General features: G+C 42.0%; 1 protein-coding gene across 2 annotated transcripts; it reads right to left on the reverse strand.

The window, feature by feature from the left end:
• Positions 1-897: 897 nt before the first annotated feature.
• LOC124118686 (serine/threonine-protein phosphatase 6 regulatory ankyrin repeat subunit A-like) lies at positions 898-23,824 on the reverse strand. 2 transcript variants are annotated; one of them, XM_048394931.1, is made up of 9 exons: positions 23,593-23,824; positions 12,938-12,997; positions 9,346-9,630; positions 8,240-8,351; positions 7,919-7,975; positions 7,619-7,632; positions 6,536-6,574; positions 5,848-5,907; positions 898-5,574 (listed from the first exon to the last, which is right to left on the reverse strand). In XM_048394931.1, the coding sequence occupies exons 2-9, from the start codon at positions 12,966-12,968 to the stop codon at positions 1,655-1,657; spliced, it is 4,518 nt and encodes a 1,505-aa protein (XP_048250888.1). In that variant the 5' UTR covers positions 12,969-12,997; positions 23,593-23,824; the 3' UTR covers positions 898-1,654. The 2 variants fall into 2 exon arrangements, with proteins under 2 accessions (XP_048250888.1, XP_048250887.1); XM_048394930.1 differs by lacking the exon at positions 23,593-23,824 and adding an exon at positions 17,830-18,017.
• Positions 23,825-24,659: the final 835 nt, after the last annotated feature.

Below are 24,659 nucleotides of genomic sequence, written 5' to 3' on the forward strand. Positions count from 1 at the left end.
TTTGAAGAATTCGTACTGAGGCATATTGCGGCCAATTATCAGAGACACCTTGTGGGGTACATCATATCGATTGTTGGCTGATATGACAGAACTTTACATTGTATCCAAAATGAAAGATCAGGGAGTCTATGTCAGATATTTACAACCCGCAGAAACAATGAAACCACTCAAACAAACACATACCTGTTTTCGTTCGAGGGTATGTTAGACGACGCCATTCAAAGTAGTTTTATTTCTACACATTTTTAATAATATAATATGTGTTCATTTAAGTTTGGCTACATTTGGCTAAAATCGCCGACAAATTAAGGGATGTAAATCCGCCTAGGGTCCATGCATGTAGCAAACGTACTGTAAGTCCCCATGGTAATCTACTTCAGCTGCTGGCGATCTATAACCCGTTTTTATATTGTGTTTTGATATTGTATTGTATATTGTATTGATAATGTATTATTTTAGAATCTGTGATATTCTCATTAGTGTACTGTCCATCGATGAAAAGATTCTATTTAGTCTAAATATATGTATTTTTGGCCTTAATGTATGTATTATCAAAGGATAACTTCTCGTCACGATATGGCTGAAATATTGCCGATGTGACGTTAAATATTAACTCACTCACTTACGACGTTTGGGAACAACAATGTTCCTCACTGGACAGCAGTAGCAGGTTTTGTAGGTGATAGTTATTTAACGCAGCCTGTGATTTGACGCCATGATGTATCATATTATTAGTTGTGTCATATATCACAACAATTTCATAACACAGAGAAGGTTGCCAGCAGGAAGTTATACAAATCGTAGGTCCTTTGGCAGGACTCACGGAATAATTTACATTAAGAACTTCATTTCTACTCAGAAGATGCTACAGCATAAAAACACTTCACAAACAATGTGTTAAGTTCACACACTGTTTATTAAACAATACTAACAATATCCATGAAATAATGTAATTCAATGTACATCTACAAGTCTTTACAATTACAAGGATGTATTTCATCACAGGTAAATAAGTAAGAACAAATTCAAAATTTGATGAAGGGATTTGATGACAGATGAAGGGCAAAATTATTGATGACAGATATTGTCCAATACATTAATGACCAAAAACATTCCATATCTTCTCTTTCATGGGTGTTTTCATATGGTAATACCAAAGACATCAGTAGATTCAAGTATTGTTTGACAATGACACATACACACAATCGGGTGAATACATAATTTTGATATTTAATAACACTGATAACTGTCAAATCTAAAATAATACAATTGGAATGTTAAGCAGGATTCTAAACTTATTCACTTTTTAAGAGATTTGAAATACCCAACAAGTCCTAATTTTTTTTTTATCTATCACTATTGCTAATACAGTTTTCAAATTTGTTAAAGTTTTCTGTCAAGAGTGTTTCTATGTGCACACATGTTCTATCCTATGCATCAATCGTATGCATGTATCTGCTTGCAACAAAGCAGTCACTGGTGTTGCTTCTTCCAGATAGTTTATTGACATCTTCTCCTGAACAAGGTTATGACTCTTCGACTGTAGGTCTTCAGGCAACTTACTTGCTCCGTTATCAGGAACATTGTCAGTTCGTTTGTCATTTTCTTGGCTTGTTTTATTCCTGGCTGTTTTATGATTTTACTGCTTCCGAGTTTAAGATCTGTTTGCCTTGTACATGTTCAGATGATACACGTCTGACCTCACAATTGAAGTCATTATATCATGCCATGGCATGATGTTCCTGTCTGACTCTCCACCGGATGACAGTTTTTCTATGATTTGTTTGCAGTCCACTTTAAGGGCAAGATCTAAGGCGTCATCCCCTGTGTTGTCAACTAGTTTCAAATCTGCGCCTCTACTTTGCAGGTATTCAAATACTGCAACTTTACCATGCAGTACTGATGTCATTATGCATGTTAAACCAGCCTTGTCTTTAGTGTTTATATCAAACCTGTCTGAGATGTGTTTCACAACATCGAGGTGACCATATTTACAAGCAAGATGTAGAAGGGTGAGCCCATCATTGTCCACCAGAGTATGGTTAGCTGAACGAGACATCAGGAACTTCAGCACACTAATGTGGCCTCCAATAACAGCCCTCATCAGAGGTGTGGAACCATTCCTTCCCCTGGTGTTGATGTCAAATAGGTCAATGACCTTCTTCATGATTGCTATGGTACCACCCTGACTTGCTGCATGAAGAACATTATCATTCTTTGGAGTAATCAATGATACAATACCCCCATTTGATGCAATCAGATCATAAGCATCTTTGTTTCCACTGAGAGCTGCCATCATTATTGGCGTCCACCCGTCTTCACCCGGACTGTTGATGTCAAACAGTGGCAGGAGGTACTCTACGATGAACGCATTCCCACCCTGACACGCAAGATGCAGTAAATTGTTCCTGTGATGATCAAGCAGTGTCAAGTCAGCATTTTGTGACACCAGCAGGTTGAACACATTCTTTTGTCCTGCCCAAGCTGCAAGCATCAATGGAGTGAAGCCGTTCCGTCCTTTAATATTAACGTCAAACATCTTCAGGAGATATGCCACAATTGCTGTGTCCCCTCCTTGACATGCAAAATGTAGAACATTATCATTGTAGTCATCAATCAGATTCAGGTCAGCTTCCTTTGACACAAGAAGGTCAAATACATTTCTTCTGGCTGCCAAAGCTGCCTCCATCAATGCTGATCTCTTGTTGTATCCCAGACAATTGATATCACTCTGTTGCAGGAGATGTTCTACAATAGAATTATTTCCACCAAGACAAGCTAAATGAAATACAGAGTTGTTGTAATCATCTTTCAGTGACATGTCAGCGCCATTTGAGACAAGCAGGTCAAACACACTCTTCAGTCCATTGACAGCTGCATACATCACAGCCGTCATTCCATCTTGTCCCCGACTGTTGATGTCAAACAGTGGAAGCAGATGCTCTATGCTCAACCTGTTTCCTCCCTGACATGCAAGGTGAAGAATGTTGTTATTGTAGTCGTCTGTCAGGGTGAGATCCACATCTTTTGAAACGAGCAAGATGAAAAGGTCTCTGTTTCCACACCGAGCTGCAACCATGACTGGGGTCCTGCCATTCCTTCCACGAATATTAAGGTCAACTGTTGGCAGAAGATGTTCCACAATGGCTGCGTCTCCTCCCTCACAGGCAAAATGGAGCACAGTGTCCTTATAGTCGTCAGCCAATTCCAGATCCACATTCTGTGACTCAAGAAATTTGAAAATATGACTTTGTCCTGACCAGGCAGCATTCATAACTGCAGTTCTCCCGTGGTCACCCCGACTGTTGATGTCAGAATGTGGTAGCAGATCCTCCACAATAGATATATTTCCACCTACACTTGCGACATGAAACAGGGAACTGTTGTTGTCATCCTTCAGGGATAAATCAGCCCCCTCTGCTACAAGGAAGTCAAACACCCTCTTCATTCCATTGGCTGCAGCGTACATCACTGGCGTCCATCCATTATTTCCACGACCGTTGATCTCAAACCTTGTCAGTAGATACTTCACAATGGAGGCATGTCCACCATGGCATGCGAGATGAAGGATATTGTTGTTGTTGTCATCTTTCGGGTAAAGTTCAGCCTTTGCCTCCACAAGCAGGTGAAATGCATGTGCTGCTCCATTGACAGCTGCCTTCATTACAGGTGTCCAACCATGACTTCCTGGAACATCGATGTCAAAGTCTGTAAGTAGAATTTGGGGTATATCATCAAGGAGGCAGGCCAAGTGAAGGAGGCTGTTGTTGTCCCCATCAGTCAAAGAGATGTCTGCATTGTGTGACATGAGAAGGTTGAATATGTCCCTCCTCCCAGACAATAGTGCACTCATTATAGGTGTCATGCCATTTTCCCCATGACAATCTCTATCTGTTAATGGCAACAACGAATTAACAATGGACTCATTTGCATACATACATGCCAGATGAAGAACAGTGTTGTTGTTCCTATCTCGTAATGTTAAATCAGTTGTCTTCTTTTTTAGAAGAAAGTTTAAGAGACCATTCTTGCCTGAGCAAACTGCACACATAATTGGTGTCCATTTATTCATCCCTCGACTGTTGACATGCCAAGCAGTACTTTGTTTCAGCAGCCTTTCCATACATTCCACAATAGGAATATTCCCATATTGACAAGCCAAATGAAATAGGTCGTTGTTCATAGTGTCACGTAATGTGATATCAGCTTGATGCTTTACGAGAAGTTTCAAGGTATTCTTCTGTCCACCAGTAACAGCGAACATAGCTGGCGTCCAGCCATTCACAGCACGTCTATTGATGTCACAGTGAGGGAGAAATCTTTCAATGATGTCATTGTTCCCAGAGAAACAGGCAAAATGGAGAACGCTGTGCTTAGAATCAGAAGACATAGTGCCTACTTCTTTAAGCATTTGGTACACTTTATCTTCTATGTCTTTCCTTTTCCAAATGGGATGCATGATGTACCTACTGAAAGTGCCAGCAACAACAGCTTCAGCCAGCCTGGCAGCAATGGTGTCACTGTAGGCATCTGAGAAATGCATGGCATTCTGTTCTACATGAGCAGTGTTGTGTTGCTGATCATGTACATGCTCACAAATGAACTTTATACTGCAGTTATGAAGGACAAGCTCTGGCTTAGTATTCAATTGGACAGACATGAAGGTATTGTGTATGAAAGGATGGGAAAATGAGACAAGCGCTAAAACATCCTTCAGGTGTGCATCGAGTTCTGGGTTGTCAGATTCAGTCTGCAGTTGTCTGAGTTTTTGTTCACCATCACACAGTGACTTCAGCAGGAGTTTCAATGATTGGTCTTTCAATTGACTCGTGTTCATACCAAGGTCGCGCTTAAGAAAGAAAAGAGGTTTTTCGAAAAACGATTCTTTGACTTTATGAAAAGGGGTGTGCATTGAGAAAAGTTTGCATACCAGGGGAAAACCAACAGTTTCATCATATGCAATAATTTTGTTCACGTCGACGTCAGTTTCACATTTATAGTGAGTTTTGTGTTTCAACCATATCGCCTTCTTCTCTTCACTTCTCTTTGATTTTGTCAAGTCTACCACTGAAGCTTTTTGGAAAAGAATATGACCTCTAAGTTTTGACATTGCATATTCAAGGTTGTTGGTGTCTGTGGTGAATATGATGTTCAGGTTTGGCTGGTCGCTGCTTCTTTGTTCTGCTCCTGGTGTCTTCTGCAGGATGTGGTACCTTGTTTCTAACATGGTTCTCCACTGTTCCAGGTGCCCATGGAGCTCATAGAGAACTTGTCTCAGGCGATGTACATCCATAGATCCAACGTTCTGAAATATGTCATCGAATATGACACACACGTCCTTGCCCTGACCTAGGCAATCAGACAACTGAACAGTACCAACATCCTCAACCAGTACCAGCTCATACCCCTGCTTCCTGTATTCAGCTCCAAGCATCAGGGCCATTGATGTTTTACCTTCTCCTGGAGCACCGCTTATTGTCACATGGCCAAACGTCTTCAGCTTCTCTTTCACTAAGTTAAAACTCTCAGTTTCAACAAACAGGTCATTGATATCCTCTGTGTGGTTTGGCCGATCTGTGAAGTTTGAACAAATATCACACATGCAAAGTGAGAAGCAGTAGCTCAGGGAATTATAGATTCTTGAGAAAAAGATTTATCGTTAGGGACACATATTTCCTGAAGATAATTGTCTACTTTTGAAATATATCCAAATGTAATAACTAAATGGAATAATGTTAAATCTTAAGATTTGTTGATTACCCACATTGCAAATGTAAGACTGGTATGTACAAATGCGTTCATGCAATGTATACTGATACTGTTACAAAAACCAAAAGGAGCTAATACCTGTGGGTAGTTTATCTCTGTAGGAATGACTTTTGCGAGTATCCTCATCCTTTGGTGATGCTGTCAGGATAACAAACTCAATGGATTCACTGAACATATCTAAAGCTTGTGCATTACAACATTACTCATTTGTTCAAAGTCTAGAAGATAATTTCTGTGTTGAACATTACCCTGTTATGTTTTATTACAAAGCTAAGTATTTGAAGAATTTGAAACAACTTTACGTCTGATGAACCTAACAACGTTTACAAGAGATCAACTTTGTCACTTGACAATTTTTTATATGCATAAACCTCAACCACCCTGCTACTTTCAGAGGTATCAACCACCACACAATCAGGGTCGGTCGGGTAGCCTAGTGGTTAAAGCGTTCGCTCGTTGCGCCGAGGACCAGGTTTCGATTCCTGACATCGGTACAACGTGTGAAGCCCATTTCTGGTGCCCCCCGCCGTGATATTGCTGGAATATTGCTAATAGCGGGGTAAAACCTTACTCAGCCACTCACAATCAGGCACCCGAAGGCCATCTATACTCACTCACTCACAATCAGGCACCTGAAGGCCATCTATACTCACTCACTTACAATCAGGCACCCGAAGGCCATCTATACTCACTCACAATCAGCCACCTGAAGGCCATCTATACTCACTCACTCACAATCAGGCACCCGGAGGCCATCTATACTCACAGAACTGCCAGGCCTCAGGCTGCTCCTCAATCAAGGAAACTGAAACATATTGTTTGAGGTCCAATCAAGCACATCAAATAAGCCACATGTTTTGACAAAAATATTCGTTCTATATCTCCACCGACCTCTTTATTGTTGAAGCATGTTGATCTTCATTTCCACAATTGGCATTGACGTATGCTTTTGAATAAACATGTGACCGAAGTACCCGATTTATGTGTAAACACATCACCATAAATATATATATATATATATATATATATATATATATATATATATATAGTCCTCCAACTCAAAAGAAGATGCAAACAACATTAATTCAATACTGTAAAACCTGGATATACCGAACTCGAAGGGGTCTCGAAAAGCAGTTTGTTATATCCGTGGTTCGTGAATCACAAAAGAACAGATTCTGTCTACCGCCTTGAAGTGAAAAAGTGAAAAGAAATCGCGTGAAATCTCAGATTCCTTCAAATAACCCAACACTGCTTATGTTATTCACAGCTAATTTGAGGCGAGTAATGTTAATTGCAGGTAACACTGAGTTTTTTCCAGATCACTTTATTTAGCATTAATTAGGGGTATTTGAGTCCAAGGGAGATTAACATTGTTCTCCCTGCTTCCAGCAGAGTTGGCCTAACATTTAGATATGCTGCTGCCACATATTTGACCCATTGTCTTACATTTGTGATTGTAAACCTAATCCTTTGTATTTCAATTTCGTTTGCTGATTGTTCATTTACATTTTGTGGTGACTGACTGATTTCACAAAATTAGTGTATAGAGTTAACGTTTGTTCTTCAGTTTGGGAATCAACATGTAACACATTCCTCATTTTCAGTGATCCATTCATACAATGTTCGTCACCGTTAAATTATGATTATCCTCTAGAATTGATGTGTCATATATACAGAACCTTATTTGTGGCAAAGGGAAATAAACTGGCAGGTTAGTGGTCATATGAAACAAACCAGTATGTAGCAAGAGGCTTATGTTTTACGTTCATCAACATATTCTAGAAGTATTTACCATGGCAAATTTCACCAACTAAATTTTAAATGCTTTTGAATTATGTATACTTACGGGCTTCATCAGAACTGCAAAGGAAAGTATACATTTGATATACAAAGTGTGTTGTACTCAGTTGTATTTCATTGGCGTTAGACACACTAATAGCATGGAGCAACACTAAAGTACGATTTGCTCATTTATCAATCCTGTTCCTTTACCCAAATCATTTAGTTGAGGAAGCTGCACTGTCACATAATTAAACTTTGACAACAATGCACTCCTTTATAATTCATATATTTTGTGTGTCTTTAATCCTAATGGAATATGTTTCGGTGGATAATGGGACTACTTATTCTGTGGTTATATATTTACCTGATATACGGATAAGTATGCCCTCTTTTCGAGTTTGTTCTCGATTTGGTCTTCCTTCTGTAACAGAATCAGAAGCAAAGACAAAGTATTTTAACTATTGTTTATGAGCACAAACACAAGGTTTTCTATATTTACTGGTTCACATGAAATGGTAAGAAAGCAAACTTGGTTGCATTAGTACTTGACCATGGCGTCTTTCCTGATATTATCTATACACAACGATATACCTTTAATCGTTCACATGATATAGTGTGACAGCATTTGTTATACTTGAATATAACTTTGAAGTATGTATACTTATTGAGTAAAATATACACTTGCCGTCTGAGTATCGACACAGCAAGGATGATAGCGACGACGATGATAGCGAGGAACACAGGGACAAGAATCGCAGCAAGATTCGTCGGTTTTGTTGTGGTAGACTCAATGGGACCTATCGTGGAAAGAGAAAATATGTTTTTAAAAATAACGACCATCAATGATGTACCCGACTACAGCTCATTCTACAGCATGATAAACAATTTTGATTATTGCATATAATGTGAATATATGTCTGATTTTGGAGACTTTTTTTTGTAAACCCAGACTGTGTTTAGGGAATATTGTCTTGTATATTAGCCTAATGTAAAAGAATCCCAAACAATACCAAAGCCAATGTCGAGTGTACATAATGGGTAAATAGCGAATTGAATCAAGTAAAAATACTCCATGCTTATCCCTATAATTGCAACGTTAGGGAAAGCAGAAGCTTATATTTCTTAAAATGTACGTGTCTTTTCGGTTGTTGCCACACGATATACAAGGGATTGTCTGATACAGGTAATCGAGTCGGGCCATGTTCCCGACATGGGATAATGTGTGAAGCCCATTTCTTGTGTCCCCCGCCGTGATATTGCTGGACTATTGCTAAAAGCGGCGTAAAGCCATACCCACACTCTGTTCCACTGACATGTCACATTTGTACAAGGCGGAAGAAAAACGTTGATGTTTGATTATTTTATGCTTGAAACACCTGTCACATTTTCAGAAGTTTACATAGTAATCATTTATTTTGATTGTATGTCCTATTGTTCGTCCTGTACAAAATGGATGTAGTTTCATGAACACTAGGATATTGCAAAGCGAATTGATCAGTGAAACTGCCGGCACGGTGGAAGGAGCTGTAGCACCATCATTATGTACTCATTGACGTCTCCAACCTTTTAAATTTGTAACCTCGTAAACGATTATTAACTGACAATTATTTGGCATATGTTGTAGCATGTTCTGCAAGTTTCAGTCTATGTGTACCGGCATTGGGGCATGTATGTCTTTCTACCATTTCAAGAGAGGCCATTGGAAGTAAACATTTATGGTTCTTTTATATAGTTTCAAGCATGTTTAAGGATGACTTATTTTAAAATATGTCCTGCATGAGACTACTATACCTGAAGTGATGTTGCAATAATCCCCGCTGTAGGAACTTTTGCAACCAAATGTACACTGTCCATTTCCTTGATTGCAGGTTTTCTCCAGACAGCGTCCGCTACAAAATCTATTACATTGATCCCCATGATGTCTAGGAACGCATCCCTCAGAACACTTCCCAGTGTACTTATGACAGTGCCGGAGGTTTCCCACACGGTCGGTGTTGCAGGTCAAAGGGCAGCCCTTGTCGCAATTCTCGCCGTATGTTCCCCATGGACATTGGTCCTCACAGAGCACTTGTGATGCTGGAATAGAATAATAAGTGCCATATTAAAATAGAAAAATACTAAGTTAATTTCATTTGAAATTTCAAGATTTGAAGTCATAGTGTGGCGGCTGTAAAATTTCCGAGTCCTGTGATGGGATTCGAACCACGGACCTTCTGATCCGAGGTCGGACGAGGTGGCTGAGTGAGTTAGATCGCTGACTTTGTGTGCTGGCTATAAGGTGCCTCACTCTGGCAAGTGCGGCTCGAATCCTGGACGGGACTCATTTGTTACATGTCATGCATTGTTTATGATGTAGCGGCAATTTATAATGTCATGCATTGTTCATGATGTAGCAGAAGATTATAAAGTCATCCATTGTTCATGATGTAGCAGAATATTATAATCTCATCCATTGTTCATGATGTAGCAGAAGGTTATAATAGCATGCATTGTTCATGATGTAGCAGAAAATTATAATGTCATGCATTGTTCATGATGTAGCAAAATATTATGTCATCCATTGTTCATGATGTAGCAGAAGATTATAATGTCATACATTGTTCATGATGTAGCAGATTATAATGTATTGCATTGTTCATGATGTAGCATAATATTATAATGTCATGCATTCTTCATGATGTAGCAGAAGATTATAATGTCATGCATTCTTCATGATGTAGCAGAATATTATAATGTCATGCATTCTTCATGATGTAGCAGAATATTATTATGTCATGCATTATTCATGATGTAGCAAAATATTATAATGTCATGCATTCTTCATGGTGTAGCAGAATATTATAATGTCATGCATTATTCATGATGTAGCAGAAGATACTAGATTTTAAATGGTCAGCAAGAGCTTTCAGATCAAAATAACGACTCAAAACAGTTAACTTGATGACCCCACCAACGCGGAAGCTATTGTTCTCCATTATAAAAATACTACCTTTTCTTAATCATTGTAAGAATTCACTTTGACATTATGATATGTGCTGGTGTCAATTATCCATGGTAAACTATGACAGGGTATGTCGGTGGTCTATCACTTTAAAATTATCATTAGTCCGAACATGTCCAAGCAGCCACAGACGCATCACAATGCCATCCAAGTCGCTCTATAAGTTCAATAATCAATAACATGATGAAAGTCGATCATGGGGGAATATGCCAGGTTTCAGGGACAAACACTTCACAATAAGGCACATGTATCATCATACCTACGATTTGCTTACTTTTTCAAATTTAAATCAACGCGGTAAATCTACAGGTAGCCAACCTAGCTCCTACATAATTTAAAGATGCAATGTTCTTGACTTCACAAAACTTAGATTTGAGGTGCAATAAAATAATGCTGTTTTTGTTGTTTGTTTTGCTTTCTGGAAAACAATATTTCAGTTATATCAACGAGTGTCAGCCGGTACCTGGGGCGCTCTCACATAGAGGACCCTCCACCCGTGGATACCCGGGAGAAAGGAGACTACAACCCTCCACCCGTGGATACCCGGGAGAAAGGAGACTACAACCCTCCACCCGTGGATACCCGGGAGAAAGGAGACTAGAACCCTCCACCCGTGGATACCCGGGAGAAAGGAGATTACAACCCTCCACATCAACACTGGTAGTTCAAGTATGTACGCATCATAATCTTAATATCACTTAAGATCCGGGATAGAATAGGTCTTCAGCAACCAATGCATATCGTAAAAGGCGACTATGCTCGATTATATACAGACCGTCGTCATACAGCTGGAAAATTGCCGAGTGCGGCGTTAAACAACAAACAAACAAACATAATATCACTTAATCCCATTATTCCAAGATTGTGCAGACACAAAGCCTTTTTACCCAAACAATCCTTCTGTGAATCCACTCTTGAGATCAAATGGAGTGACATTGATCCCACTCTACTATCAATGACTTTTCATGGAACACCTTCTTGGCCAGAGAGAGGTGATAGCTAAATACGTTTATTTATTGGATATCCTTGTGTCTGTTATCGCGAGCATATATTCATATTGGGATTTTCATTTTTCTCTCCAGAATTGTAAATGCCGAGAGAGGGGAAGCCACTCAATTGTATGATCTCAATATGACCGATTTCAATGGTCATTGTTTCCGGTCGGTGGTCGCTTGAGGAGGAGAAAAACATAATGAATGCACGTTTGTATCACAAGAGCCAAGAATGGCATTGAAGATATTAATTTGAAGAACAGTCTAACCCACCTTTATGCAAACACACACGATCTGTGCTAACATCAATTCTCAAATACAAAGTCATTCTACTTGATATTGACAGCCTAGATCACCCCAAACGTATATATAATTCAGATGGAAGCATCTCATATGACATGATTGCACAAAGAATTAAACCAGGAAAGGAACTACTCAATTTTGATTTAGAGGTTTCAAAGCTAGATTTGATTTGCTGTTATATTTTATTTGAAACCTCTCACTTCCTTGCTAACATCTAGCTTACCTCTCGACATTCGAATAGTCATTTGTTTTTACCTATATTTATACAAAAATACTTGTGTACTTGTGTCTGAAGTATAAAACATGAAATGTGAGCAATCAAAATATGTGTTGCGTGTCATTTTCTGTATTTCTAATGCTTGACTTGTGTTTTTCTGCATAGTTACATATCATAAATGGATATTATATATTATTTCATTTAATTGTAAGTGGGGGCACGGGTGGCCCAGTCGCCTTAGGCACCGCGATTCGCTGTGCAGAGTTGCGTCCCTTGGGCACGCCAGAAACATGCAATCCTGGTTCGCCCCAATTATGTTTCTAGGTTTGTCAGCACCATACCCATGCTCGTGGGTTTCACCGAAGTGGTAAACGTCCGAGACCTGCATCACTTGGGGCTTTCCTCCCACATTAAGCTGACACGCCGTGATATAACTGGAATACTGTTAAAAGCGGTGTTAATCCCAATTTACTCACTCACTCACTTTAAATGTAAGTCTACCAGACATGTCTAATTCCCTGTGATTTTTATACTAACATATCATAAACGAACATTATTCTACTACAAGATACATTCTTTCTTTGAATTCATGTCGTCTATATACTTCCACAATAGGGGGCGGTCGGATAGCCTAGTGGTTAAAACTTTCGCTCGTCACGCCGAAGACCCGGGTTCGATTCCGGACATGGGTACAATGAGTGAAGCCCATTTCTGGAGTCCCCCGCCGTAATGTTCCTGGAATATTGCTTAAAGCGGCGTAAAAACCATACTAACTCACTTCCACAATAGTACAGCAGGCTCGACGAGCCATAATAAGAAACTGTAAAGATGATTGGGAAGGTCTGTTATGCGTTTAAGGCATGTACTCACTGATTAACAGCAGGACTATTTGCGGCCACATAGCTGAAAGTTGTCTGGTTGTTACCGAACCTGTTGAGAAACAAAACAATTGATAGTTACTGCAAACAAATGCAGCAGTTGACAATTCCAATAACCAGGCGTGACTGTTGTGCAGAGGACACATGTAACATTTTGAATGTGGTAGGAGAACGTTTCATTTATAAAAAAAACCAAAAAACAGTGTGGACGTTCTATAATTCGTGGGGGCACGGGTGGCCTAGTCGTCAAAGGCGTCGCGATTCGCTGTGTACAGTTGTGTCCCTTGGGCACGCCAGAAACCTATGATTGTGGGTTGGAATCCCGGTTCGCCCCGATTATGTTTCTAGGTTTGTCAGCACCATACCCGTGCTCGTGGGTTTCACCGAAGTGGTAAACGTCTGAGACCTGCATCACTTTGGGCTTTCCTCCCACATAAAGCTGACACGCCGTGATATAACTGGAATACTGTTAAAAGCGGCGTTAGGCCCAACTCACTCACTCACTCACTATAATTCGTAGTGTAGTGACGGACATCTACATCAAATCAGGCGTTATTCAAGAACAGCTGAATTGACATGCCGTTAGACATGTACCCATCATATAATGCCAATTTGTGTTTGTTTTGTAACAGCACACTCAGCAATAATCAGGCCGTTTGATCGTGGCTTGTAAATAATTAAAGCTAGACCAGACAAGCCAGTATTTTGTGTTTTGCGTTGTGTTTAACGCCACACTCTGCAATATTTCGGTTAGATGACGGTCTGAAAAATAGAAGAAGTCTCGACCAGATCCACGCAATTGGGATACGATGACATGCATCAACCTAGTCAGCGAGCCTGACCACCCTATCCCGTTAGTCGACACTAACGACAAGCATAGTCGCCTTTCATATGGGTTGCTGAATACTTCTTCTAGCCCGGATCTTCACGGGTCGCTTAACATTATAAACACATATTCATGTCGTCAGCGGACGGTGACACGCAGTTAACTTACACATAATGACAACTTAAAGGTTATTAAATAATGGTTAGCGGTGAGATCTAGGGCGCTCAAAGTTCGCTATTCATCAATAATGTTGTGTGTGTATACGCATAGTATCGTTAAGCAAAGCGACAGCATAGAGGCACAACGTTCACCTCGACTTGTATTATACATTCAGACAACATAAGGATACTAGCTGTGTTCTCTATCGAGTTACCTATTTTAACCTTATATCCCTCGGTTAAGATTTTGGTTTTGGTTTGTTGTTTTATGCCGCACTCAGCAATATTCCAGCTATATGACGGCGGTCTGTAAATAATTCAGTCTGGACCAGACAGTCCAGTGATTAACATCATGAACATCAATCTAAGCAATTGAAATCGATGACATGCATCAACCAAGTCAGCGAGCCTGACCACCCGATCCCGTTAGTCGCCTTTTACAACAAGCTTGGTCGCCTTTTACAGTAAGCATGGGTTGCTGAAGACCTGTTGTGATACCTAAACGTAGCCTCAAAAGGATGTTTATAATATTTTGTAATCACCCGTCTCTCAAAACTGCAAATAAACAACATACTAATGTGTGTTTTATTTTGTCAATGCCAGGAGACTTCCTGGGCTGAGATTGTTAGTGGCTGCATACTCGAAGAGGGTTGAATTAAAATTACTGTCCTCCTATGAGGATATCGCAAGTCGATGTCATTCAAAGACTAGATATGCCTACTGCTCTTTTAAAAGTAGAAAATTTGTAATTTTATTTGTTGCTGATATTGGTTGCAATCGCCAGCGACTGAAGGGATGGTGTTTATCCTGCTTGTGTCCATGCAGGTAGCAACAATGATCCCGAGTATGGTGATCTACCTTCAGTGGCTGGCGACCTGTAGCACTTTTTATATTGTATTGCTGCATATAGAGTGATATTTTTATGGTTCTATGCTAGTTTTAAATATTAATCTGTGATGTTCTCGTTAGTTTACTGTCCTTCATTGACGGGCTTTTACTATGTTAAAGTGTATGTTACGTATACCTCTTGATCGTCTGAAATAATGCTGATGTGACCATGAATCTTACCTGACTGACTGACTGACTGACTGACTGACTGACTGACTGATTGACTGACTCACTGACTCACTAACTGACTCACTCACTCACTCACTCACTCACTTCGGCAGCATATCACATGACTCATGATCATTCGCATGACTGGTATCATCACATCCCCGCGGATGTCATATATTTTTTCACCACTATTTTGCCGTTTCCGCCCTGTGGAAACTGTGTCGTCTACAGGGACGTTTCACATTTTGATTTTGATTTTTCCCCATCACGAGATAGGAGAAACATGCTATTTCACTCGACACATGGAATATCCTATTTATTATATGCTTTTTGTGTAGTTATTTACCGCAAAAATTAAATTATTTCATTGCAAACCTTAAAAAACGTAAATTCTCCATACCTAACAAGTGTTTGCAAAATCATAACAAATATAAACAAACGTTATAAAACATATTTAGCCTCTCTAAAATTTTGTATCATACATATAAATATGATTATATATAAAATCAACTTTAACAAAAACATATTCCTCGACACCGTTGTGGAAAGCGAAAGAATACACGTTGTTCAAGTAACAAAAATGGCGCTTTGAGAAACGAACGGTCTCGATTGACGAGATGACGGAACATTTTCAAGAGAAAAACACATCCTACACCTATCCAGCTCTATCCCACCCCTTCCCGCCATACCCACACCTACCCAGCTCTATCGCCCCTGTCCCCGTCATACCAACACCTACCCAGCTCTAGCCCTCGCCTCCACGCCTCCCCACCACATCCCACACCTACCCAGCTCTATCCCTCCCGTCCCCACCATTCCCACACCTACCCAGCTCGATCCCTTCCTTCCCATCATTCCCACACCTACCCAGCTCTATCCCTCCCGTCCCCGCCATACCCACACCTACCCAGCTCTATCCCTCCCCTCCCCGCCATACCCACACCTACCCAGCTCTATCCCTCACCCCCACCCCCACCCGCCATACCCACACCTACCCAGCTCTATCCCTCCCGTCCCCACCATTCCCACACCTACCCAGCTCGATCCCTCCCCTTCCCATCATTCCCACACATACCCAGCTCTATCCCTCCCGTCCCCGCCATACCCACACCTACCCAGCTCTATCCCTCCCCTCCCCGCCATACCCACACCTACCCAGCTCTATCCCTCACCCCCACCCCCACCCGCCATACCCACACCTACCCAGCTCTATCCCTCCCGTCTCCGCCATACCCACACCTACCCAGCTCTATCCCTCCCGTCCCCACCATGCCCACACCTACCCAGCTCTATCCCTCCCGTCCCCACCATGCCCACATCTACCCAGCTCTATCCCTCCCCTCCCCGCCATGCCCACACCTAAACCAGCACTATCCCTCCCGTCCCCATCATACCTACACCTACCCAGCTCTATCCCTCCCCTCCCCGCCATAACCACACCTACCCAGCTCTATCCCTCCCCTCCCCTTCCCGCGATATCCAACATCTACCCAGCTCTAGCCTTCACCTCCCCACCATATCCAAAAATGAATTCAGGCAAGTACGTACACTTACATGATATGATGTCAAAATGTACACACAATTTACAAACGTTACACTGATGTAAGTATGTGTTTATTCACATGTGGTACATGCGTTCAGGGTTCCTCTTCTGGCCCCAAATCCCAAGCGGCCTACATGTAAACCCACATAGACCCGAACAAAACGTTACATAAAACTAAACTGCTTCCCACTCAAGTTATCAAAGCTTCCCCTACAAACAGTTTTGCCAGTACTGTTTCCTGTTGCACTTTCAATGTTATCGAAACATAGTGTTTTATGTTTCCTGTTTTGTAATAGCCTAAACAACGAAAATAATTCACATATCATTTATGTTTTGATACTAAAGGAGTTTTGATATATTTGATATCAAAAGACACGCGTTGAGATTTTATTTATCATCCAACATCATTCTTCCAACTTTTTCAGTAATAAGCAGAGTCTTAAATGTAAAAAATACTTCTAACAGCTTCAGTAGCAGAGCCAATATTGATGTCATTTGATTACGACGTCATGGTAATCAATGGCGTCAAAATGGTCTGCAAAGCCTTGTGATGCAATTTCATTGCACCAATATCTACAATGTAGATATCACTTGATCTTACGTAAGTAATATATCTTGTGGGAGCCAGTTTTGGATGAAAAAATATGTAAACAAATAAGCTATAGAGTGTATTATTGTATTAAGCCTTGTGTAATCCCTGCAGTAAACAAATCTGATCAAGTTGGTAATATGATTCGATAAACATGCAAACGAGGCCGCCCACCAGGAACTATTTTCAGGGTCCATGCATCAATGCGAAGCCTTCTTTCTCAATAAACTATTGACTAACGTCCCCATTATGCTAAGATAGTTGTTTTGTCCAAACACGGTGACGAACATCGCTGCTTGTCATTTGGCGCTATATGATAAATTAGGCGGTTCACTAAAAACGTATGTTCATACACAATTTCTTTTGCTTCTTCATTGAGTGAAATTATGTCTTAACAGCTGTTATTTTAAAAATGACATATGAAACAGATAGTATTATCCACGTGTGTTTCCGTGTCGTAAATACAATATATTAGGAATAAAACGACTCGCGTAATACATTTTCAATTTCTATTATAAGATATACGACAACACACTTGACTAATAATCCATGAAGAAATAAGTGACTGTCACAGCAGGCACAACGAAACATTGTTGTGGGTTCATGTTTGTAGAGACAAACATTACGGTCGAAGAGAAGATTTTCCTGCAGCCATGATCAGCGAATCACATGATGTTACAGCCACAACAGTTATGAATATAATAATAATTACCTCGCGTTGAGTCACATCAGTTGACATTTGCAAGCAGCAGTCCTCGTGTCCAAACACAACTCCCTCAAGTTGGTACACACACCAGTTATCAAATGCAAGCAGCGGTCCTCATATATACACACAACTACATGAATTTGTAGGTAACTTTCCAGACAGTACCACACTTCTCCCTCTGACACCTGTACTGCGTGATATGGGACACATTCAATCACTTGATATGAATACCGTTAAACGAAGGTCACTTTGTTCAAGATCAATGCAAGTGAATAATCCCCGCCTTTGTCACGGCGACCCAGTCGTCCGCGCCGTCAAGGTGTACTATTCCTTTCATATACAACCTTACCACTATCAATACCTTAAGTATTTGTTCTGTATAGAGAGACTATCTTCTGACAGCAGGTTAACGACGTTTCATTGAAAGTCAATCATGGTGTATTGGTTTCGTGAATAGTCATGCTGACATAGTTACATTGATATATTAACCTAAAATCTCTCTCGGGTGACATTTTCCTTGTGAGACGTTGAATAAAAATAATATAATCCGTTTAGGACGAGGGATTTAAGGCATGGGGTAGCAGATGAAGGAATGGATAAGCTAAAACTAGCTCACTACTTTAACATATTGAAGAAAAGATATATGGGGACCCATATAGAAATAATCAATAACACTTTATAAAATCATAAAGTACTTTAAATTGTCTGCTTCAAATGTGCAGTTTAGTTAGAAGTTATTGTTAGATGGATTAGAAACACACAGGACAACAGACACATGTGAATACCTAGTTTCTTGTAAGGGAACTATTTCTGTAGCCACGAATGTTTTTACAAAGGAGAGGGTCTGATCGATTTTAAGTTCCCAATCAAAGGAAGTGATAACTGGTACATTTTCACCTGGACGGTAGAACAAACTACATGTGTGTGTGTGTATATGTATGTATATATATGTATATATATGTATATGTATGTATACATGTGTGTTTAGGAATACTTAATGCCTATCTCATTGTGTCATGCCAAAACGACACATAGTGGGTGAGTGAGTGAGTTAGTATGGTTTTACGCCAGCTTAAGCAATATTCCAGCCATATCAAGGCTCGAGACACCAGAAATGGGCGTCACACATTGTACCCATGTAAGGACTCGACGAGCGAACGCTTTAACCACTAGGCTACCCGGACAACCCCGACAACCCCGACACATAGTGGAAATGAACAGGAGTCTCACACTAGGCTACCCGGCCGCCCCCGACACATTGTGGAAATGAACAGGAGTCTCACACTAGGCTACCCGGCCGCCCCCGACACATAGTGGAAATGAAGAGGAGTCTCACACTAGGCTACCCGGCCGCCCCCGACACATAGTGGAAATGAAGAGGAGTCTCACACTAGGCTACCCGGCCGTCCCCGACACATAGTGGAAATGAACATGAGTCTCACACAAGGCTACCCGGCCGCCCCCGACACAAAGTGGAAATGAACAGGACTCTCACACTAGGCTAGCTGACCCCCGAGACATAGTGGAAATGAACAGGTGTCTCACACTAGGCTACCCGGCCGCCCCCGACACATAGTGGAAATGAACGGGGGTCTCACACAAGGCTACCCGGCCGCCCCCGACACATAGTGGAAATGAAGAGGAGTCTCACACTAGGCTACCCGGCCGTCCCCGACACATAGTGGAAATGAACATGAGTCTCACACAAGGCTACCCGGCCGCCCCCGACACAAAGTGGAAATGAACAGGACTCTCACACTAGGCTAGCTGACCCCCGAGACATAGTGGAAATGAACAGGTGTCTCACACTAGGCTACCCGGCCGCCCCCGACACATAGTGGAAATGAACGGGGGTCTCACACTAGGCTACCCGGCCGCCCCCGACACATAGTGGAAATGAACAGGAGTCTAACACAAGGCTACCCGGCCTTCCCCGACACATAGTGGAAATGAACAGGAGTCTCACACTAGGCTACCCGGCCGCCCCCGTCACATAGTGGAAATGAACAGGGGTCTCACACTAGGCTACCCGGACGCCCTAGACACATAGTGGAAATGAAGAGGAGTCTCACACTAGGCTACCCGGCCAACCCCGACACATAGTGGAAATGAACAGGGATCTCACACTAGGCTACCCGGCCGCCCCCGACACATAGTGGAAATGAACAGGAGTCTCACACTAGGCTAGCTGACCCCCGAGACATAGTGGAAATGAACAGGTGTCTCACACTAGGCTACCCGGCCGCCCCCGACACATAGTGGAAATGAACGGGGGTCTCACACTAGGCTACCCGGCCGCCCCCGACACATAGTGGAAATGAACAGGAGTCTCACACTAGGCTACCCGGCCGTCCCCGACACATAGTGGAAATGAACATGAGTCTCACACAAGGCTACCCGGCCGCCCCCGACACAAAGTGGAAATGAACAGGACTCTCACACTAGGCTAGCTGACCCCCGAGACATAGTGGAAATGAACAGGTGTCTCAAACTAGGCTACCCGGCCGCCCCCGACACATAGTGGAAATGAACGGGGGTCTCACACTAGGCTACCCGGCCGCCCCCGACACAAAGTGGAAATGAACAGGACTCTCACACTAGGCTAGCTGACCCCCGAGACATAGTGGAAATGAACAGGTGTCTCAAACTAGGCTACCCGGCCGCCCCCGACACATAGTGGAAATGAACGGGGGTCTCACACTAGGCTACCCGGCCGCCCCCGACACATAGTGGAAATGAACAGGAGTCTCACACTAGGCTACCCGGCCGTCCCCGACACATAGTGGAAATGAACATGAGTCTCACACTAGGCTAGCTGACCCCCGAGACATAGTGGAAATGAACAGGTGTCTCACACTAGGCTACCCGGCCGCCCCCGACACATAGTGGAAATGAACGGGGGTCTCACACTAGGCTACCCGGCCGCCCCCGACACATAGTGGAAATGAACAGGAGTCTCACACAAGGCTACCCGGCCTTCCCCGACACATAGTGGAAATGAACAGGAGTCTCACACTAGGCTACCCGGCCGCCCCCGACACATGGTGGAAATGAACAGGAGTCTCACACTAGGCTACCCGGCCGCCCCCGACACATAGTGGAAATGAACAGGAGTCTTATACGACGCCACGTGATCCTCATTTACTAGACTAGCAGAGGCTGCAACATTTGAGTACTTGTATTTATCCATAAAATAAATAGACAACTTCCACATAGAATCTGCCTTCTGCCAACCTGTAAAGATCCGGGGTAGAACAGGTTTTCAGCAACTCATGCTTGCCGTAAGAGGCAACGAAGGGGATCGGGTGGCAGGCGCGCTGACTTTGTTGATTTTTCATTTTTTTTAAATTTGTTGATGCATGTCATCGATCCCAATTGCGTGGATCGATGCTCATGATGTCAATCACTAGATTGTCTCGTCTAGACTCGATTATTTACAGACCACCATCATATAGCTGGAATATTGCTGAGTGCGGCGTTAAACAACAAACATTATAAAACCCTAGCACGATTATTTAGAGCTAGGAAATCCTTGTCGAAACAGATTTCCTGTGTTAATTTCAAATATTGACAAACATTTGCTTGTTAAAAATGGGGCAACAGAAATCGCGTCACCAATCTCTTGAGTTGATATTTACGCTTCACTGTACGTGCCATATGTTGTGATATATTGACTTGTCAAATCTGTTGAGGTGACCTGGTTTCCCGGTAAAGAGATCGTTACCCAGGGCCTTATCAGCTCATAACTGTGTGACATGCGATCTGAGAGGCTGTGCCTGGTAACACGACAATGTTAAACTCATACATAATATGAGCAGCGTTTGGAAGAGATTCAGGCAGCATAGATTAAGTCGAGGGCCATGTTATCAATGGCACTTGTGGCTGCATACACGAATGCTCAGCTAGATGTTTACTTATGTCCATTAAGCATATCAAACATGTATGTTGTACTGTAAGTCAATCGATGACGACTACATAATAGATTGCATATACATAACAACTGTGAGTCATACGTAGAGGACTTGTCACCAATGTTTAAAAAAGCCTAAATCGGACATATTTATGTCACGATATGGTGAAGAATTTAAAGGAAACACCAGAAGATAAAGTCACCAATACACCGTTTAAATATGTGCATAAAATCACAATTATAAGTACATACCATTAAAGGTGAATTCTACAAATTCTGATTGATTACTGAACAAAATGATACCTACTATTCGGTAAACACTGTATGTACATTCCAATGACAGGAATTGATAATGATACCTTTCAGAAGACTAGTCTTTTGCCACCGGTGGGACAGGATACGTTCATCTTTTCGCGAACACCTGGTGTCGTTACTTTTTTGATAAAAAATCATAAACACATACTTACGATATCATCAGAATTGTACAGGCGACTCTACTTTATGCTTTATGTGAAATGTCAGTAATATATTTTGTGCTCTGTTTGCCCGCGGTTTGCCGAATTAAAGCGAATGTAACGGTGTATGTACCACCACAAATGATGAACATGAACAGAGTGTCAGTGGGGGTTAGATTAGGATGGGAAGAGAAGGTCTCGAAAGACTGCTGTCACGCAAGATCGATGTGTACGTAACATTTCTGTACTAGGACTGAGGGACAACTTCATGATTGTTACAGGAATCCGACTTTAGACATCAACGATATGAAACAGGTAGAAAACTGCGGATCTGGAATCAAGACGTCCTACTAAAGGGTTGCGTCTGACTGGCACACACGAGCCCCAGACATCAATGGGTACAACAGGTTGGAGACATTTAAGTTTAATTGATGTCAAGTAGTCCGAGAAGACTGTCTGCATCGATGCTCACGCTCAAGGACCAGATATTGACTTTACTAGAAAGACTGAATTCCACAACGTCATTTTTTTTACACTTCATATCTGATTAAATCTAGGGGGACCCTCAAATATTGCTCTTAGAATATTTTCTTTTTTATGCAAATCACACATGGACAGGCACTGAGCTGCATACAGAAAGCCTTCTGTTTCACTTTTCAGGCCAGTTGACTTCAACCAAGAGGTGGTCACTGCAGGGTTGCTCATTTCTCATCACACTGAACATAAACTCGATGAAGTGAGAGAGCCTGACCTTCAATCAGTGCTGATATCTCCTCTGAAATTACAAGTCCAAATTCATTCCAACTCTCAACAAATGGTGTGAGGACGTCGTACGTGATATATGTCTTTCGACTTGTCCGAAAAAGTTTCCTTGAAGGGGTTTATATTGGATACAACATATCATCTCCATTTCTAAAATTTATTTCGTAAGGTTGCCTTGGAAACCAAACTTGCGTTGTAGGGAGCTGCTTGTAACAACAGTGAATGACACTATCAATGAGATTGTTCGTGAGCAGACTGTGAACTGTACACATAACCGTGAAGGAGAAAAACTGCACAGCAAGTTTCAGTTGGACGGACGGGGGACGTTCAGTTCAGGCATTTCTACGTACATGTATGTGGGATGTAACCCTGGACGTGGCAATGCCAATGACCTAGAATGTAGATCAATGACCTAGAGTGTACATCAATGACCTAGAGTGTAGATAAGGGAGCTGCAGCCTCCTGTCAGACAATTCAGAAGGTACTTGACCCTTACACTCGTGAAAATCCTGCCCAGAACCCTTCTTCGCAACAGTTACATTTTATTGTTGCAATACAAGTTCTATATATGTGTTCTGGGGAATGCTATATGTTTAAAACAACATTTAGTATTTGTGTCGGACGTTCCACGTTTTTACTAACCAGAATAACACGAAGAAAGCTGGTTCCGACACCGTCACCTACACATCACCTTTACACAAAGCATCCAGTTGGTCTGTAGCAATTCCCACTCTTTCTGTTGCTGCACTACCCAATTGACCAAGGTGACTCGTGCTAGAATACTTCAAATATGATTTGGCATGGTCACCATGTTAAGGTCATAGTGAACTGGGGTGGTGTCTCATGCACTACACGCCACTTTCCCCTAAACGCAATAAACTAGAGCCCAGACAGTTCAATAATGATCAGATCTGCTGTCGTGATATTGACACAAGCGCGAGTCAGTGATAAGGTTGTTTGTCTTCGTCCCGCACTCACTGTGTGGCTGACAGGGGTAGAGTTTAGTTAACAATACACTTTGAGTTGTATTACGGTAAGCCAGCTTTATGGGGGTGCATTTTGAGGAAGTTTACACCTTTGTGAAACATATGAGCTGACACTGCAAGGACCATGACAATCTGACAACGCCACAGCCCTATGTCCCTCCTCACCATCATACCCACAATGCATCTCTTCATCTTACATCCACATCTAAACACCACTACTCTATCCCTTCATCCTTACATCCACGTCTTAACAACACTTCTCTATCCGTTCATCCTTACATCCACATCTGTACATCCGTACATCCACATCTGTCCATCCGTACATCCACATCTGCCCACCCATACATCCCCATCTGCCCACCCGTACATCCACATCTGCCCACCCGTACATCCACATCTACCCACCCGTACATCCACATCTGCCCACCCATACATCCACATCTGCCCACCCCTACATCCACATCTGCCCACCCGTACATCCACATCTGCCCACCCATATATCCACACCTGCCCACCCGTATATCCACACCTGCCCACCCGTATATCCACATCTGCCAACACGTATATCCACATCTGCCCACCCATACATCCCCATCTGCCCACCCATACATCCCCATCTGCCCACCCGTACATCCACATCTGCCAACACGTATATCCACATCTGCCCACCCATACATCACCATCTGCCCACCCATACATCCCCATCTGCCCACCCGTACATCC

This window comes from Haliotis rufescens, unplaced genomic scaffold (genome assembly GCF_023055435.1).
Source record: "Haliotis rufescens isolate VD_foot unplaced genomic scaffold, xgHalRufe1.0.p SCAF_134, whole genome shotgun sequence".
NCBI lineage: Eukaryota > Metazoa > Mollusca > Gastropoda > Lepetellida > Haliotidae > Haliotis > Haliotis rufescens.

What these genes read in the sequence shown, in the direction of transcription:
- LOC124118686 (XM_048394931.1), bottom strand. Translation starts at nt 12,968, where the DNA reads ATGTGGCCGCAAATAGTCCTGCTGTTAATCA. An exon ending in AATAGTCCTGCTGTTAATCA is followed by an intron (nt 9,631 to 12,937) that starts GTGAGTACATGC and finishes ATTCTATTCCAG; the next exon opens with CATCACAAGTGCTCTGTGAG. An exon ending in GCCTGAGGCCTGGCAGTTCT is followed by an intron (nt 5,908 to 6,535) that starts GTGAGTATAGAT and finishes TTATCCTGACAG; the next exon opens with CATCACCAAAGGATGAGGAT.